This window comes from Phyllobates terribilis, unplaced genomic scaffold (genome assembly GCF_046119375.1).
Source record: "Phyllobates terribilis strain yellow unplaced genomic scaffold, ASM4611937v1 Scaffold_11__3_contigs__length_659146591, whole genome shotgun sequence".
Classification (NCBI taxonomy): Eukaryota; Metazoa; Chordata; class Amphibia; order Anura; family Dendrobatidae; genus Phyllobates; species Phyllobates terribilis.
The window spans coordinates 129,909,874-129,926,376 of NW_027362771.1; the positions used below are offsets into that span (position 1 = coordinate 129,909,874).

The 16,503-nt window shown below is 45.0% G+C and overlaps 1 protein-coding gene across 1 annotated transcript in view; it reads left to right on the top strand.

Annotated features, from left to right (window-relative positions):
* Positions 1–16,503, top strand: part of PTPRQ (protein tyrosine phosphatase receptor type Q) — an 814,679-nt gene that overhangs the window by 569,686 nt on the left and 228,490 nt on the right. The window contains exons 42-43 of the mRNA XM_073651596.1: positions 8,264–8,415; positions 14,836–14,977. Coding sequence (XP_073507697.1) covers positions 8,264–8,415; positions 14,836–14,977 — 294 coding nt within the window. The remainder of the gene's footprint in view (positions 1–8,263; positions 8,416–14,835; positions 14,978–16,503) is intronic.

A 16,503-nucleotide genomic window follows, 5' to 3' on the forward strand; every position in this document is an offset into this window, starting at 1 on the left:
TATATGTGCTCCGTGTATCTGTTTCCTCCACCCACACCAACTTATTGGTTCCACCTACCTTTGGGTTCCCCCCCTACTCCAGCCAGGGCCAGGGCTCAGCAGAAAACTACATTGCGTCTTGCCCCTCCTGCTGGCCTGAAGCAGTGTTGTGTTGGATGTAGGTGGTTGGGGTTCCGTGCAGCACTCCCTCCTTACCTGAGAGAAGGGAGACACCACACCTCGGGGTGAGGTGCAGTATCTCTGTGGCGACTGAACCCTCAGGGGTGCCACATGCGCAGCTCATACAGAAGCCAGTACACCACTCTGTGTGCGCAGCTCATGCAGAAGGCAGAACATCACTTTGTGTGCGCAGCTCATGCAGGAGGCAGAACATCACTCTGTGTGCGCAACTAATGCAGGTGGCAGAACATCACTCTCTGTGCGCAGCTAATGCAGGAGGCAGAACATCACTCTCTGTGCGCAGCTCATGCAAGAGGCAGAACATCATTCTGTGTGTGCAGCTCATGCAGAAGGCAGAACATCACTCTGTGTGCGCAGATCATGCAGGAGGCAGAACATCACTCTGTGTGTGCAGATTATGCAGGAGGCAGAACATCATTCTGTGTGCGCAGATCATGCAGGAGGCAGAACATCACTCTGTGCGCAGCTCATGCAGGCGGCAGAACATCACTCTGTGTGTGCAGCTCATGCAGGAGGCAGAAAATCACTCTGTGTGCGCAGCTCATGCAGGAGGCAGAACATCATTCTGTGTGCGCAGATCATGCAGGCGGCAGAACATCATTCTGTGTGTGCAGCTCATGCAGGAGGCAGAAAATCACTCTGTGTGCGCAGCTCATGCAGGAGGCAGAACATCATTCTGTGTGCGCAGATCATGCAGGAGGAAGAACATCACTCTGTGTGCGCAGATCATGCAGGAGGCAGAACATCACTCTGTGTGCGCAGATCATGCAGGAGGCAGAACATCACTCTGTGCGCAGCTCATGCAGGCGGCAGAACATCATTCTGTGTGTGCAGCTCATGCAGGAGGCAGAAAATCACTCTGTGTGCGCAGCTCATGCAGGAGGCAGAACATCATTCTGTGTGCGCAGATCATGCAGGAGGAAGAACATCACTCTGTGTGCGCAGATCATGCAGGAGGCAGAACATCATTCTGTGTGCGCAGATCATGCAGGAGGCAGAACATCACTCTCTGTGTGCAGCTCATGCAGGAGGAAGAACATCACTCTGTCTACGCAGCTCATGAAGGAGCCAGTACATCACTCTGTGTGCGCAGATCATGCAGGAGGCAGAACATCACTCTGTGTGTGCAGATCATGCAGGAGGCGGAACATCATTCTGTGTGCGCAGATCATGCAGGAGGCAGAACATAACTCTCAGTGCGCAGCTCATGCAGGAGACAGAACATCACTCTGTGTGCACAGATCACGCAGGAGACAGAACATCACTCTGTGTGCGCAGATCATGTAGGAGGCAGAACATCGTTCTGTGTGCACAGATCATGCAGGAGGGAGAACATCACTCTGTGTGTGCAACTCATGTAGGAGCCAGTATGACGCGCCCCCAGGGCAGTGGGGTTCTCGGTGTCCGGGCCTATGGATGCTGGGGGAATATGTCACAGTGACTGGCCCGGTCCATGGCCCAGGGCAGTCAACAAAAAGGGGATAATTTATATGGGATTTGTAGTTTGATCGTGACGCCACCTGTGGTTTCTGGTAATTTGTACCAGCGCTGCTGCAGACCTCTGAGGCAGTTGATAGGGCAGCTAGGATGGAACAGCTCCCCACAGGTGGAGCGGGCCTCAGGGCAGTGTAGAGTTTGATGGTGGGTGGTGATGCTGGGGCTTGTAGTGCAGTAGGGATGATGCAGCAGGAGTAACTGACAGAGACAGGGGATTCGCTTCAATACCTTTACTGGTGTGGATGTCAGGTACGGTCCAGGGTACTCGGTAGGAAGGGTGCACTTCAGGACTTCTCCCCAGTGAGCGGGTATAGGGCCTCCTGGTCCATGTCTCCCTCTCTCTAAGTTCCTGGCCAGCCTGCAACTGGGCCTAGCTTCTGTGTCGTGTTGCTCTCTTCACCTTTCGCTTGGTAGTAGGACCTTCCTCTGGCAACCACTATCCCTGGGCGCCGGGGCCTTCGTGGTTCCTGGTCCTGTAATGGGTTTAGCTTCAGGTCGGCCAGGGACTTGTAGTCCTCCTGGACAAGTCAACAATAACAACAATAATAATAACAATAACAATAATTGAGTTACAGTATGTCCCGTAACCAGGTGTCCATTTCACCTAAGAAATTGAAAAATGAGTAACATGAGGGACCCGCCTGAAAACCCTCAACGTAGGCCCTGGGCGTGGCTACATGGCATAAGTGATCCAGGTGTTGGACCACGTCTTCGGCCATGCCAAACTGGTTTTTGTTCAATGGTCAAATAAGCGGGCACTTTTGATGAGCGCAACTATTTACATGGACAGTTTTTGGCTGCTCACAGTCCTCAGCCTACAAGTCTTTATACCCTTACGGGTAACTAAATGAACACATATTATTTTCAGTTTACACAATAAACATTATGCAATACCCAACTGGGTAACTATTTATACATTAGGCATTTTTGTATTTTAATCCCTAAACCTGGCAGGGATTTGGCCTTGTGTGCTGCGTGTGGACCTTCGTAGCACTGGGGTGTTACTAGTGTCTGTGCATGTACTCTCTGTTAATCTAGCAGGTGTACTTGCTGGTAGATTATAAAACTGCCTTAATCTCTCTATGGGACTGGCAAGTGCACTGTCCACTGGGCCTTCAGGCTCTGCTTCAACGGGTGATCCTCCTCTGACTGGGGACTCTTCCTGTTCCTGAGCAGGTTCTTCCAGAGCTCTCACAGGTTCTTCTTGTGGCTGATAGAAGTGTATTACGGGTATAATAACTGCTCCATCAAGTTGAGGCCAGTCCGCAGAGAAATCTCCTAGAACTGTGTGAAGCACTTCTTCCTTGCGTTCTTCCGGTGCTATAGGAGGTACTTCTTCCTCCGTCGTCTTCAGTAGAACTGGGCACACTTTCAAATGGTCTCTTGAGACTGTTGCAGTCGTTTTACCTCCATCTTTACTGATCAGGCAGGTTTTACTGTTGTCAAATCTGGAGTTTAGCACTGTGTAGGGCTCTCTTTCTCACTTGTCATCCTGTTCGTGATGCCAGAGATGACGCACCCCCAGCGCAGTGGGGTACTCGGTGTCCGGACCTATGGATGCTGATGGAATATGTCACAGTGGCTGGCCCGGTCCGTGGCCCAGGGCGGTCAACAAAAAGCGGATAGTTTATATGGGATTTGTAGTTTGATCGTGACGCCACCTGTGGTTTCTGGTAATTTGCACCAGCGCTGCTGCAGACCTCTGAGGCAGTTGATAGGGCAGCTAGGATGGAACAGCTCCCCACAGGTGGAGCGGGCCTCAGGGCAGTGTAGCGTTTGATGATGGGTGGTGATGCTGGGGCTTGTAGTGCAGTAGGGATGGCGCAGCAGGAGTAACTGACAGAGACAGGGGATTCGCATCAATACCTTTACTGGTGCGGATGTCAGGTACGGTCCAGGGTACTCGGTAGGAAGGGTGCACTGCAGGACTTCTCTCCAGTGAGCGGGTATAGGGCCTCCTGGTCCATGTCTCCCTCTCTCTAAGCTCCTGGCGAGCCTGCAACTGGGCCTAGCTTCTGTCGCTTGGTAGTAGGACCTTCCGCTGGCAACCACTATCCCTGGGTGCCAGGGCCTTCGTGGTTCCTGGTCCTGTAATGGGTTTAGCTTCAGGTCGGCCAGGGACTTGTGGTCCTCCTGGTATGCCGGTGATCCTTACTGGGTATAAAGGGACCCTGTAGGCGCGGACCCGGTGTCCGGTTTGTATACTTGGGGGTGAGCCTATGAAGCTCCTCTGGCCCCTCAACTCCTCTCTCCTCTTTGCCTCCGGCCACACTAGGGGCCCTCAATACAGCAGCAGATGTGCTGCGTCTTCGCTGCTCTCAGCGTCAGCACGCTCTCCTCAGACTGAGACTCTCTGCTGAACTGCCTGGCTCCACCCTCCATATATATATCCCTAACAAGCTCCCTCTGGTGGTATGAGGTGGAAGGGTGGAGGTGTTTGTTTGTAATGAGGGCCTCTTGTGGAGAAGTCCATCCATGCACCCTTTTGGGTTCTGTGGTACCTGTGGGTAGCAGGGTGCCACATTCCCCCCTAGTACAATTCATTACTCCTGGACTGAAGCATTTTGTACAGGTTACAACAATAACAACAATAATAATAACAATAACAATAATTGAGTTACAGTATGTCCCGTAACCAGGTGTCCATTTCACCTAAGAAAGTGCAAAAATAAGTAACATGAGGGACCCGCCTGAAAACCCTCAACGTAAGCCCTGGGCGTGGCTACAGGGCATAAGTGATCCAGGTGTTGGACCACTTCTTCGGCCATGCCAAACGGGTTTTTGTTCAGTGGTCAAATAAGGGGGCACTTTTGATGAGCGCAGCTACTGTATTTACAAGGACACTCTGTGCGCAGAACATGCAGGAAGCAGAACATCACTCTGTGTGCGCAGCTCATGCAGGAGGAAGAACATCACTCTGTGTGCGCAGATCATGCAGGAGGCAGAACATCATTCTGTGTGTGCAGATCATGCAGGAGGAAGAACATCACTCTGTGTGCACAGCTCATGCAGGAGGCAGAACATCACTCTGTCTGGGCAGCTCAAGCAGGAGCATTTATCTCTCTCTTTGTGCACAGCTCATGCAGGAGGCAGTACATCACTCTTTGTGCATAGCTCATGCAGAAAGCAGTACATCACTCTGTGTGTGCAGTTCATGCAGGAGTACAGTGTTCATTTTAGGACATGATCAGATATCAAAGTCAAACATCAGAATAATGTCAGTTTGAGGCTAAATACAATGTCTGAGAAATAACTTTGAAATGTGACTTTGATATGTGACTTTGACTTCTGACTTTGATATCTGACTTTGATAAGTGACTTGACAACTGACTTTGATATGTGATATGAGCCCCATTCATTTGAATGAGAGAACCAAATTTAGCTGGTTTCCAGCGCTGTCATTTGCATGACAGCGCAGAAAACACAGGCTCTGATTGGTGGTAATTGCATTACCGTGGTCAGAGCGCTATGGTATAATACTGACAGGTGTCAGCATGATCCAACAGCTGTGACAGTGACCCGCGGTAAAAAACTTACCGCGGGTCATAGGCGCTGGTTGATGGTACTACTACCACCATCAGCCGGCGCCTACTGCCATAAGAAAAAGCGAGTGCAGGCACCGCTGGATGGGAGCAGTAGTCTCCCATCTGCCGGCGCCTGTGCTCTGCTGAATGTAAAAAAAAAATGTTAAAATTAATAAAAAAAATGAAAATAAAAATAAAACACATTATACTCACCTACACCTTGTCCCCGATGTTCGCCGCCCCTGCAAAAAAAAAAAAACACCATATACTCACCTAATCAGCTAATCCTCGAAGCCCATGATCACCTGTATTAAAAGTAAAATTATAAACCAACCTCATCCTTACCTTTCTGACATTGTCCAAATATCGAGGGTCCCACGAAGGTCCCATGAACAGAACGGCCATATTGTATTTTTTTTATTAATTTTAACATTTTTTTTACATTCAGCAGAGCACAGGTGCCGGCTGATGGTGGTAGTAGTACCATCAGCTGGCGCCTATGACCCACGGTAAGCTTTTTACCGCGGGTCACTGCCACAGCGCTGTGACCGCGGTTATGCAATTACCGCCAATCAGAGCCTGTGTTTCCTGCACCATCACACAAGTAACAGTGCGGGAAACACCCAAACCAGAGCCCAAACAGTAACAAGGACTTCCAGAGGAAGTTTGTGTTCGGGGTCTGTGACCGAACAGTAGGTGTTCGGTACGGATGCTGAACTTTACTTTTGGGTTTGCCCATCACTACACATAAGCCAAGAAAAACTGCCAGCTGCTATCACTTGACCCTATGGCTGAATGGTAAAGCTTCGGCTGCATACAGTGGTGCATCTGCGTTCAAAGCTAAGGAGCAGAAGATTGTTGTTTTTTTTTTAAATTATGGTGGTTAGAACTCAAACTACAGTGATATTTTACTTTTAATATCTGACATTCTGATTGTCATTTTGCCATATTAAGAAAGAGTTTCAGACACGCTGTCTATTTGTATGGTAAATCACATAGCCAAAGTAAATTGGGAGGCACTAATTTACTATATATCAATTTCCAGGTGACTGTACGTTTGCATAATTTCTTAGGAAAGGATCTAATGATCAAATTTCTTTATTGTAAAATTTTCTTTCCATGCACCCAAGAACTGACTGCAAACTCCAGCATAATTTAAAACTCCAGCTAACCAGCCTAATTTAAAAAAAATATATTCTTCTTCTCTTGGAATTTGAGCCTCAAAACTCTACTCTATGAGGCTGAAGCTTTACCATTCAGCCATAGGGTCAAGTGATAGTGTCTGATAGTTTTTCTTGTCTTATCAGATCAACCATGAAAGTACTCACATATCAGAGTAACATATTAAAGTCACACATCATTTAAATTTGTCTTGGAGGAGGTCTATGTGAAAGTCCCAATGAGTGTCAGACAGGTTTGCACTGAAAATCACATAACCAATAAGAATGTCTAAGTTTCTTCAGCTGAGTGTATAGCCCAATGGAAAGTGTACTGGCTTCTAGACACAGAGTTTCGGGTTCAAGTCCCAGCAGTGTACAGTGACATTTTTTTTTGTTATTATTATTATTTTCTGTTGTCAAAGTCACTTATCAATGTCATATATCAAAGTCACTTATCAAAGTCAGATTTCAAAGTCACTTATCAAACTTTCATATCAAAGTTAGATGTCAAAGTCACTTATCAAAGTCACATATGAAAGTCAGATGTCAAAGTCACATATCAAAGTCAGTCCTCAGACAGGGTATTTAGCCTCAAACTGACATCATTCTGATGTTTGACTTTGATATCTGATCATGTCCTAAAATGGACACTGTGCAGGAGTCAGTATATCGCTGTGTGCACAGATCATGCAAGAGCCAGTACATCACTCAGCGTGCATAGCACATGCAGTAGGCGGTACATTACTCTGTTTGCACAGCTCATGCAGGAGTCAGTACATCAATCTGTGTGCGCAGATCATGCAAGAGCATGTCCATCACTCTGTGTATGCAGCTCATGCTGGTAATGCAATAGCTGCATGCTTCAGAGCAGTGTTATGAGCAATTAGTGGGCATCAAATGACCCAGATCTCCAGGGATGAGCAACACATTGCAGTCCCTGCAATATATAAATTTTTTTTTTTATAAGTGATAATTACCCTGCAGATGCTAAAATGCTGCTACTTTTTTCAGTTGCTGGGAAGATTTTATAAGGTCTCAATGGAATTTTTTTTAAATGGGTTACCCTTCTTAAACAAATGATTGCTTATAGCTAGGGTAAGTCATTATTTAAGATCATTAGAGGTGTAATCTCCGAGACTCCCACAATACTAAGAATAAAGGGGAGTGCAGCACTGGTGAAGAACTACCTTACTTTGACTTTTTTAGCTTTGGCAGAGGTGCCCTGACCATCCACTGTGCAGGAAACTACAGAGCAACCAGTTTTAGGTGAAAGGGACTGCAGTTCACCACAAAGCTGGGTGGCAGGGAGCTTAGAAACTTAAAAGTGGAGGCATAGCTGAATTAGTGCTGCGTTCCCTTTATTCTCAGTATTAGCATGGATCCTAGAGGTCAGTTCCCATTGATCATTAAATGATGGCATAACACATTGTTGTTCTTCAGCATTTAAACATTTCTGCCAATTAGATTTTGGTGCACAGGGGATGGACTGTACACTGGGCGTTCTCCTCCCTGTATGTGATTCCCCGGCCGCACCGTCGCCTCCTGTCTGTGAATAACCTGCCTCCTCTGTTTGACATCTCAGCAGTGATCTGTCATTCAAAGACCAGAGGCAGGGCCAGGGAATCAAAGACTGGGAGGAAAAGACATAATTAACAGAAAACTTCAAATGGTGATTACAGAAGAACAACAAAGCGGATTTCTTCACCAAATGTATCAATGTAATCAGTATTACAGCACCATTACCGCCATGTCCTTACTTTACATTACAAAATACTACTGACAGGTTCTCTTTAAATCTATCATATGAAACATTTTGCTGAGTTCTGTAGAAGCTGTTATGTTTTATATGAACATTGGACTCAATATAGTGGAGATAAGGCAGTCCAATCATTTTTATTGCAGAGCCAACAGCACCTCCTCAGAACTTAACATTCATCAATGCAAGTGATAATTCTGCTTGGTTACAGTGGAATCCAAGTCCAAAACCCAATGGCATTGTGCGCACCTACAGCTTTAGAATTGCAGAAATCAGTAGTCAATTTATATTTTACCAGGTAAGCAAAAATTAAATATTGTGTGAGCTCTTATAGTCAGTGGAGACCTCTCTCTCTTCTGTAGTGTGTAAGCTCTTATGGTCAGTGAGGTCCTCTCTCACTCACTCTCTCTCTCCTGTTCAGTATAAGCTGTTATGCTCACCTGTGTCCTCTATCTCTCTTCTGTAGTGTGTAAGCTCTTATGGCCGGTGAGATCCTCTTTCTCTTCTGTAGTGTGTAAGCTCTTATGGCCGGTGAGATCCTCTCTCTCTTCTGTAGTGTGTAAGCTCTTATGGTCGGTGAGGTCATCTCTCTCTTGCTCTCTCTCTCTCCTGTACAGTATAAGCTGTTAAGGTCAGCATGGACCTCTCTTTCTGCTGTAGTGTGTGAGCTCTTCTGGTCATCCGGGTCCTCTCTCTCTCTCTATTCTGTAGTGTGTAAGCTCTTATGGTCAGTGATGTCCTCTCTCTTTCTCCTGTAGAGTATAAGCGAATATCCTTTCTCTCTCTTTTGTAGTGTGTGTACTCTTATGGTCAACGGGTCCTCTCTCCTGTAGAGTGTAAACTCTTATGATAAACAGGGTCCTCTCTTTCTCTCTCTCTCTTATGTAGTGTGTGAGCTCTTTTGATCAGCAGGGACCTCTTACTTGCGTAGAGTGCAAGCTTTTATAGTCAGCAGGTTCCTCACTCTCTCTCCTGTAAAGTATGAGCTCTTATGATAAGCACGGACCTCTCTCTTTCTCTCCTGTACAATGTAAGCTCTTATGGACAGTGGGATACTCTCTCTCTCTCTTTCTCTCCAGTACAGTGCAAGCTCTTATGGACAGTGGGGTCCTATCTCTCTCTCTCTCTCTCTCCTGTATAATGTAAGCTCTTATGGACAGTGGGGTCATCTCTCTCTCCTGTAGAGTGTAAGCTCTTATAGTCAGCAGGGTCCTCTCTGTTTCTCTGTTGTACAGTGTAAGCTCTTATAGACAGTGGGATCCTATCTCTCTCTCTCTCCTGTACAGTGTAAGCTCTTATGGACAGTGGTGTCCCCTCTTTCTCTCCTGTACAGTGCAAGCTCTTATGGACAGTGGGGTCCTATCTCTCTCTCTCTCCTGTATAATGTAAGCTCTTATGGACAGTGGGGTCATCTCTCTCTCCTGTAGAGAGTAAGCTCTTATGGTCAGCAGGGTCCTCTCTCTTTCTCTGTTGTACAGTGTAAGCTCTTATAGACAGTGGGATCCTATCTCTCTCTCTCTCTCTCTCTCTCCTGTACAGTGTAAGCTCTTATGGACAGTATTGTCCCCTCTTTCTCTCCTGTAGAATGTAAGCTCTTATGGTCAGCTGTGTCTTCTCTCTCCTTTAAAGTGTAAGCGCTTGTAGTCAGTGGGGTTCTCTCACTCCTCTCCCACGTGAATTTTCCAAGCAATTACGACCTTTTCGTTTAGAGTATAAATTCGCGCTAGCGGTAGTGAAGGAGAATCGGGAGAAGGTGTTTTTTGTATATAAATGTAAATACTTTTATTGAATGAGACAAGTGGAATTAAAAAGTATTTTGTTAAAAAGCACCTTAAAAACAGTGATATACAATGATATCAAAGGGATAGACAATATGGAGAATAAAAGTTTACATAATTAAATAAATAAATAGTTAAGAGATATAGCATATGCTCCTCGGGTTCTTGAGGTAGTTAGGTTGAAGTCAATGGGCTGAGAAGTAGAGGCACGTAGACCTAGTAAGAAAGATAATAGGTGTTAGGTTCGATAAATGGGGATATATTGTGATTGTTTTGTTTTTTTCTAGATTACCTGCTGTGGTGGGTAGGTTAGTCCTGGCGGCAGGTAGGGTCATTTATTGGCGATGAATTTGGGATAGAAGACAATTGGTACCTAAGGTAGAGGACAAATAATTAGTTAGAACCGTGAATAATGGTGTTCAGTGGTCAGTTGTTGACCAAACTTTGAGTGGGTGATATTATACCTGCTATTGAGTTGGCGATCGGCAGGCTACCAGGGGCTGGTGGTGCGGGTATCCTGCTTGGGCTTTTTTCCTTGTGGATTAGCTTCTTCCAGAGCTTTTCTAAGAGATACAGTTGCAATAATACTCGATTGGTTTTGTACTAGGATATTTTGAATAGTAAGGAGCAATGAATTACCTGCTAAGTGGGCTATAAAGGATATCCTAAGAGTGCCCAATAGTAGTGCGGAGGTATGGCTCCGTAGGTAGTTTGCTAGGATCAGTTGCGATCAATGTCCTAAGGAGGTAAGTAAGGGGTTAAGTAGAAGTGGTGTCTACGGTATTTGTCCTGATGGTAGTCTGATGTTGCTAGTTACTCACCCTTGTGGTGGACGTGCCCTGCTCAGGGTATGACGGACCTGTTGTAGGTTCGGGGGGATAATGCGGTACTGATGGTTATCCCCGTTGGATAGATACAGCAAGAGGCTCTGGCTGCACTGTCAATGTCAAGTCAGGGATGCAGCCAACGTCCTATTTAGGAAGGTATTTTGTTGTGAGTGAGGGTATAGGCTGTGGTACTTGATAGGAATGGTCCGCAGTTCAGTGCTACTTACACTGTAGCTAGACGTGTCCTGGTAGGGGGTCTATTGGTGACTCAGGTGGATATAAAGGGAAGATTTAGAATTTCATCACCGTCTTAATGAAGTGGGTGCAGCAGGAGGCTCAGGCTGCAAGGTCAGGTTGCAGTGTATATCGGTAGGATCAGGCTGCAGTGTCTCACTGCAGGGTCTGCGGAAGATGGTATAATATAGAGTCTACTCACTTTGAAGGGGTTCAGTTGGTTTTTCCTGTAGGGGCCGTGGCCCGATTATACTCACAGTCCGTAGTCCAGGAGTTACGTCGGAAGGTGATGAAACACGGAGCGAGAGCGGAGTCCCGGCCGGTGACTGCCGCGAGCTCGCGTGCTTCCGGGTGGAGAGAGAGAAAGGAGAGGATGCGCTTCTCATAGAAAGCGCGCGAGAGGAGCAGCGTGATGCGGCGCCATGTGGTGCGCAAGGTGCACTGGGTATGAAGGCCTATGAGCGCCTCCTCCACTGGGTTAAGGACGAATCCAACGCGTTTCGACAGCAGCGGCTGTCTTCATCAGGGATAGTCCCACCCAGTTTTGTGGTGTCCTTATATACCTAAGGGTAGTGTGGTAATTGCAGTCCTCCTGTCAATCATTAAAGTCGAATAACTCTATTTCACTGTTCAGTCCCCGCGGTTTTAGAGTATTTAATTTAAAGATCCATTCACTCTCTTTTTTTACATGCTTTTAATAAAATCACCTCATCTCCAATGTTTGTGGACTAATTGTATGCCTACCACTTGGATCCCTTGGGTGGATCCATTGTGCTTCTCCATAAAGTGTTTAGAGAGGGGGTGACCTGTGTATTTACATTTATATACAAAAAAACACCTTCTCCCGATTCTCCTTCACTACCGCTAGCGCGAATTTATACTCTAAACGAATAGTTCTTCTACATTACGGACACCCAGTGGTTCCCTGTCCACAAATTCGCAGCCTAATAGCGCCTCCTTTACCCAAACCTATACTTCCAATTACGACCTTTCCAGCATGGAGAGTACAGTAGAGTGAATTTATTCACTGCAAATCAAATTTTTAGGGAAAATTCAGTGAAGTCAGCGATTTTACATATCAAAAGATCTGCTCATTTCTAGCTAAGACCTCTATATCCAGTAAGTAGTTTTGGTATTTGTTTTTAGTGTTCACTGTGTGACTATATGCTACATACAAACTTTATTTTGCAGGTTGTTACAATAACAACAATCTAAAATGTAACATTTTTATATATTCTTTCACTTTACGTTTGTACAATGAAAGTGAATTTATTAATGTATTGATACTGAGTGGGCCAAGCTGCACTCACATAATGTGATTGCGGGCTCTTATCACTGGCTCCAGTCTGCGGCCGCCACTCAGTACTGCACTGCAGACAGGAACCAATGATGAGAGCACCGACTGACTTTGAGCACAACTGGGTTCCTGCAGTGTCCCTGTGGAGGTGCAGAATCGCTGATTGAGTTCTGGCAGCATTTGCTGTCAATCAAGAAATGACAAAGTGCTCAATATGCAAATTTAGAGGTGTAACAGTGCACCTCTAAATCACTAAAATCTATAGTACAGGTGTGATTTTTATAGGGGTATATTTTTATATAGTATTCAGACCCCTTTAAAAAACATTCTCATTAATGTACACTCTGCACCCCATCTTGACTGAAAAAAACAGAAATGTAGAAATTATTGCAAATGTATTAAAAAAACAAGACTGAAATATCACATGGTCATAAGTATTCAGACCCTTTGCTCAGACACTCATACTTAAGTCACATGCTGTTTCCTTGTGAGCCTCCTTGAGATGGTTCTACTCCTTCCTTGGATTCCAGCTGTGTTTAATTAAACTGATAGGACTTGATTTGGAAAGGCACACACCTGTCTATAGAAGACCTCATAGCTCACAGTGAATGTCAGACCAAATGAGAATCATGAGCTCAAAGTAACTGCCCAAGGAGCTCAGAGACAGAATTGTGGCAAGGCACAGATCTGGCCAGGGTTACAAAAGAATTTCTGCAGTACTCAAGGTTCCTAAGAGCATAGTGGCCTCCATAATCATTAAATGGAATAAGTTTGGGACCACCAGAAGTCTTCCTAGACCGGGCTGTCCAACCAAACTGAGCAATCGTGGGAAAAGAGCCTTGGTGAGAGAGGTAAAGAAGAACTCCAAGATCACTGTGGCTTAGTTCCAAAGAAGAAGTAGGGAGAATGGAGAAAGTTCCACAAAGTCAACTATCACTGCAGCCCTCCACCAGTCGGGCCTTTATGGCAGAGTGGCCCGATGGAAGCCTCTCCTCTGTGCAAGACATATGAAAGCCCGCATAGAGTTTGCTCAAAAACACATGAAGGACTCCCAGATTATGAGAAAGAAGATTCTCTGATCTAATGAGACAAAGATAGAACTTTTTGGTGATAATTCTAAGCGGTATGTGTGGAGAAAACCAGGCACTGCTCATCACCTGCCCAATACAATCCCAACAGTGAAACATGGTGGTGGCAGCATCATGCTATGGGGGTGTTTTTCAGCTGCAGGGACCGAACGACTGGTTGCACTTGAAGGATTCATGAATGCTGCCAACTACAGAGATATCCTGGATGAAAACCTCTTCCACAGTGCTCTGGACCTCAGACTTGGCAGAAGTTTCACCTTCCAACAAGACAATGACCCTAAGCACACAGCTAAAATAACAAAGGAGTGGCTTCAGAACAACTCTGTGACCATTCTTGACCGGCCCAGCCAGAGCCGTGACCTAAACCCAATTGAGCATCTCTGGAGAGGCCTGAAAATGGCTGTCCACCAACGTTCACCATCCAACCTGATGGAACTGGAGAGGATCTGCAAGGAAGAATGGCAGAGGATCCCCAAATCCAGGTGTGAAAAACTTGTTGCATCATTCCAAAGAAGACTCATGGCTGTACTAGCTCAAAAGGGTGCTTCTACTCAATACTGAGCAAAGCGTCTGAATACTTATGACCATGTGATATTTCAGGTTTTTTTTTTATAAATTTGCAAAAAAAAATGTTTCAGTCAAGATCGGGCACAGAGTGTACTTTAATGAGAATAAAAAAAGAACTTTTTAGAATTTACCAAATGGCTGTAATGAGACAAAGAGTGAAAAATTTAAAGGGGTCTGAATACTTTCCGTACCCACTGTACTTGTATAAGTGGTTTAATTAGCATATTGAGGGTGACATACTCTTTTTATTATTTTTGTGGGGGAACAAATTAAAAGATTTTCTTATTACAATATCCATGGATTTTTTTTAATCATTGTGGACCATGTGTGCTCATACACTTTTTTGCATATTCGGCCAATAGCTATTTCTTCCTGGCTCACACATGCAAATTGAATTTAGTCAAGACTGTGTATTTTTAGTAGGATAAGTTGAATAAGCAACTGCCAGACACCAATGGCAGCGGCTTATATTCAGTAGATACTAATTATCGTGTATGTGAAATCCAAATTCAAAGTTCACCAACTTAAATGTTTGTGAGCAGGTTTTAAAAAATGGATATTCATTTGTCATAAATTTATAAGACTGGCATGTTGTATGGAGAGAATTATATTCTGAATTTTGGCATAAATTAAAATTAACCTTTAGACTGCACCAGGCCATGCCCTTTCTCGCTAAACTCTGCCCACTTTTACAAATCTTTGTGCAACTATGCATTGTACGAAATGTAGCAATTTCTTTTATGCCAGTTTTCTGGTGAAAAGAGCTTAATAAATTCTCCACTAGATCTGATGGATATTGCTGTGGATTTGCTATAGACTTTACACTTTTTATAACAAAATGAACAACAGTAAAATTCTACTATAGTCAATTTAATCTGGCTTCTGCTATACTAATAAAGCCTACAATTGAATGGATTTGCCTTACAGAATATCTCTGGCTATCAAACTGAAGGAATGCTCATTAATTTGGAACCCTTTAAGACTTACTTAGTTAGTATGTCTGCATTCACAAAAGTCGGTAATGGGAACGAGTTCAGCAATACTGTTAATTTCACTACAGAAGAATCAGGTGAGCAACATTTCTGTGTGATATAAAATTCATTTATTATTTAGTTCTGCCTTCTTTGCTTCAGTGTTTTCTATGAATTGAAAATTCAAATGTCATAATTACAATAAAACCTTGTGTCCACACATGTACCATGATTTTTACCTTAAATGGAGCCTGACACCTCATACATGCTGCCCGATCCACAGACAGCATGTATTAGATACTGTCTGTATGATTTCAGTCATATTTTCTTAACTCTGAAACGTTGTGGCGTTTCAGAGAAAAAAAATAGTTTAACACCACCAGGGACACACTGGACATTAGTTGGACAAATGGGTCCCCGGCGGCTTCACCCCACCCGCTCCCCTTGAGTGACATGTTTCTCCCTATACACGCACGCAGGGAGAGACATTAAAAAAAGTAATTGACATGCAAAAAAATGATAGCATGTAAAGTCAGTTCAACTTTAACCTTTGGTTACATTCAGAGAGTTTTTTACAAAATTTTCCTTCATTACAGTGGATGTTGCTAAATATTTACAGCAGTAAATGTTGCCTTTCCTTTAGATAAGTTGTATGGAAAGAAACTTGAAAAAAGCTAAAGTAAAAGCTTCCCAGGGTATAGTTACAAGACTTAGACAACCAAAGATATATTGCAAAGGTGCTGGATTTTATGATTAATGTCTGTTAGGCAAAGCTAAGCATAAAATCATAGCAAAATTGCCGTAAAGATTCTGTGATGTGACCTTAGTGTAAAAAGAATACAGGCATCAGTGTCAGATATGGACCTAGCACAAAGGCAAGCATCTATATATATAATCGTCTAATTCTGTCTGTTTGTCTGTAACAGAAATCCCGCGTCGATGATTGGTCGCACCAGCCGCCCCTGACCAATCAGCGACAGGCGGAGTCTAGCCACGAATTGGCTCGGGATTTGAACCACGCTTCGCTGATTGGTCGCGGACGGCCAGCGACATTGGCGCGGCTACTTTGAATTAACCCCCCAATGTATACCCCCGGGGCCCCTAATGAATTTCGTAAATACCTCATGTTGCCAATACTGCCTGTGCCATCCACCGCGCGCTCTCTCAATGAATGGGTGTGCGGTGGATGCCGGGTGTGACGCGATGGGGGATAACCCTGCCCACAACCTGTCACTCACCATGGAACGCGGAACAGGAGACCCCTGGCTGCAGCCGCAAATAGTCGTGACGTATGCGGAAGCACGAGTCGGCTGACCGCACACAGGCAGTATTAGCAACATGAAGTATTTAAAAAATTCATTAGGGGCCCCAGGGGGGTGCATTGGGGGGTTAATTTAAAGTAGTGGACAACCCCTTTAAACTTCGCTTCGCTGATTGGTCACGCCCAGCCGACCGCGACCGATCAGCGATATTGGTGCGCAATTTAAACCCCGCTTTGCGGATTGCTCGCGCCCGGCCTGCCGCGACCAATCAGAGATATTGGCGAGGAATTTAACACCCAGTCACAGCGCAATGTAGTTCAGTCACGTTTACTGAACAAGTTCTGTCAGTCACAGTGCGACGT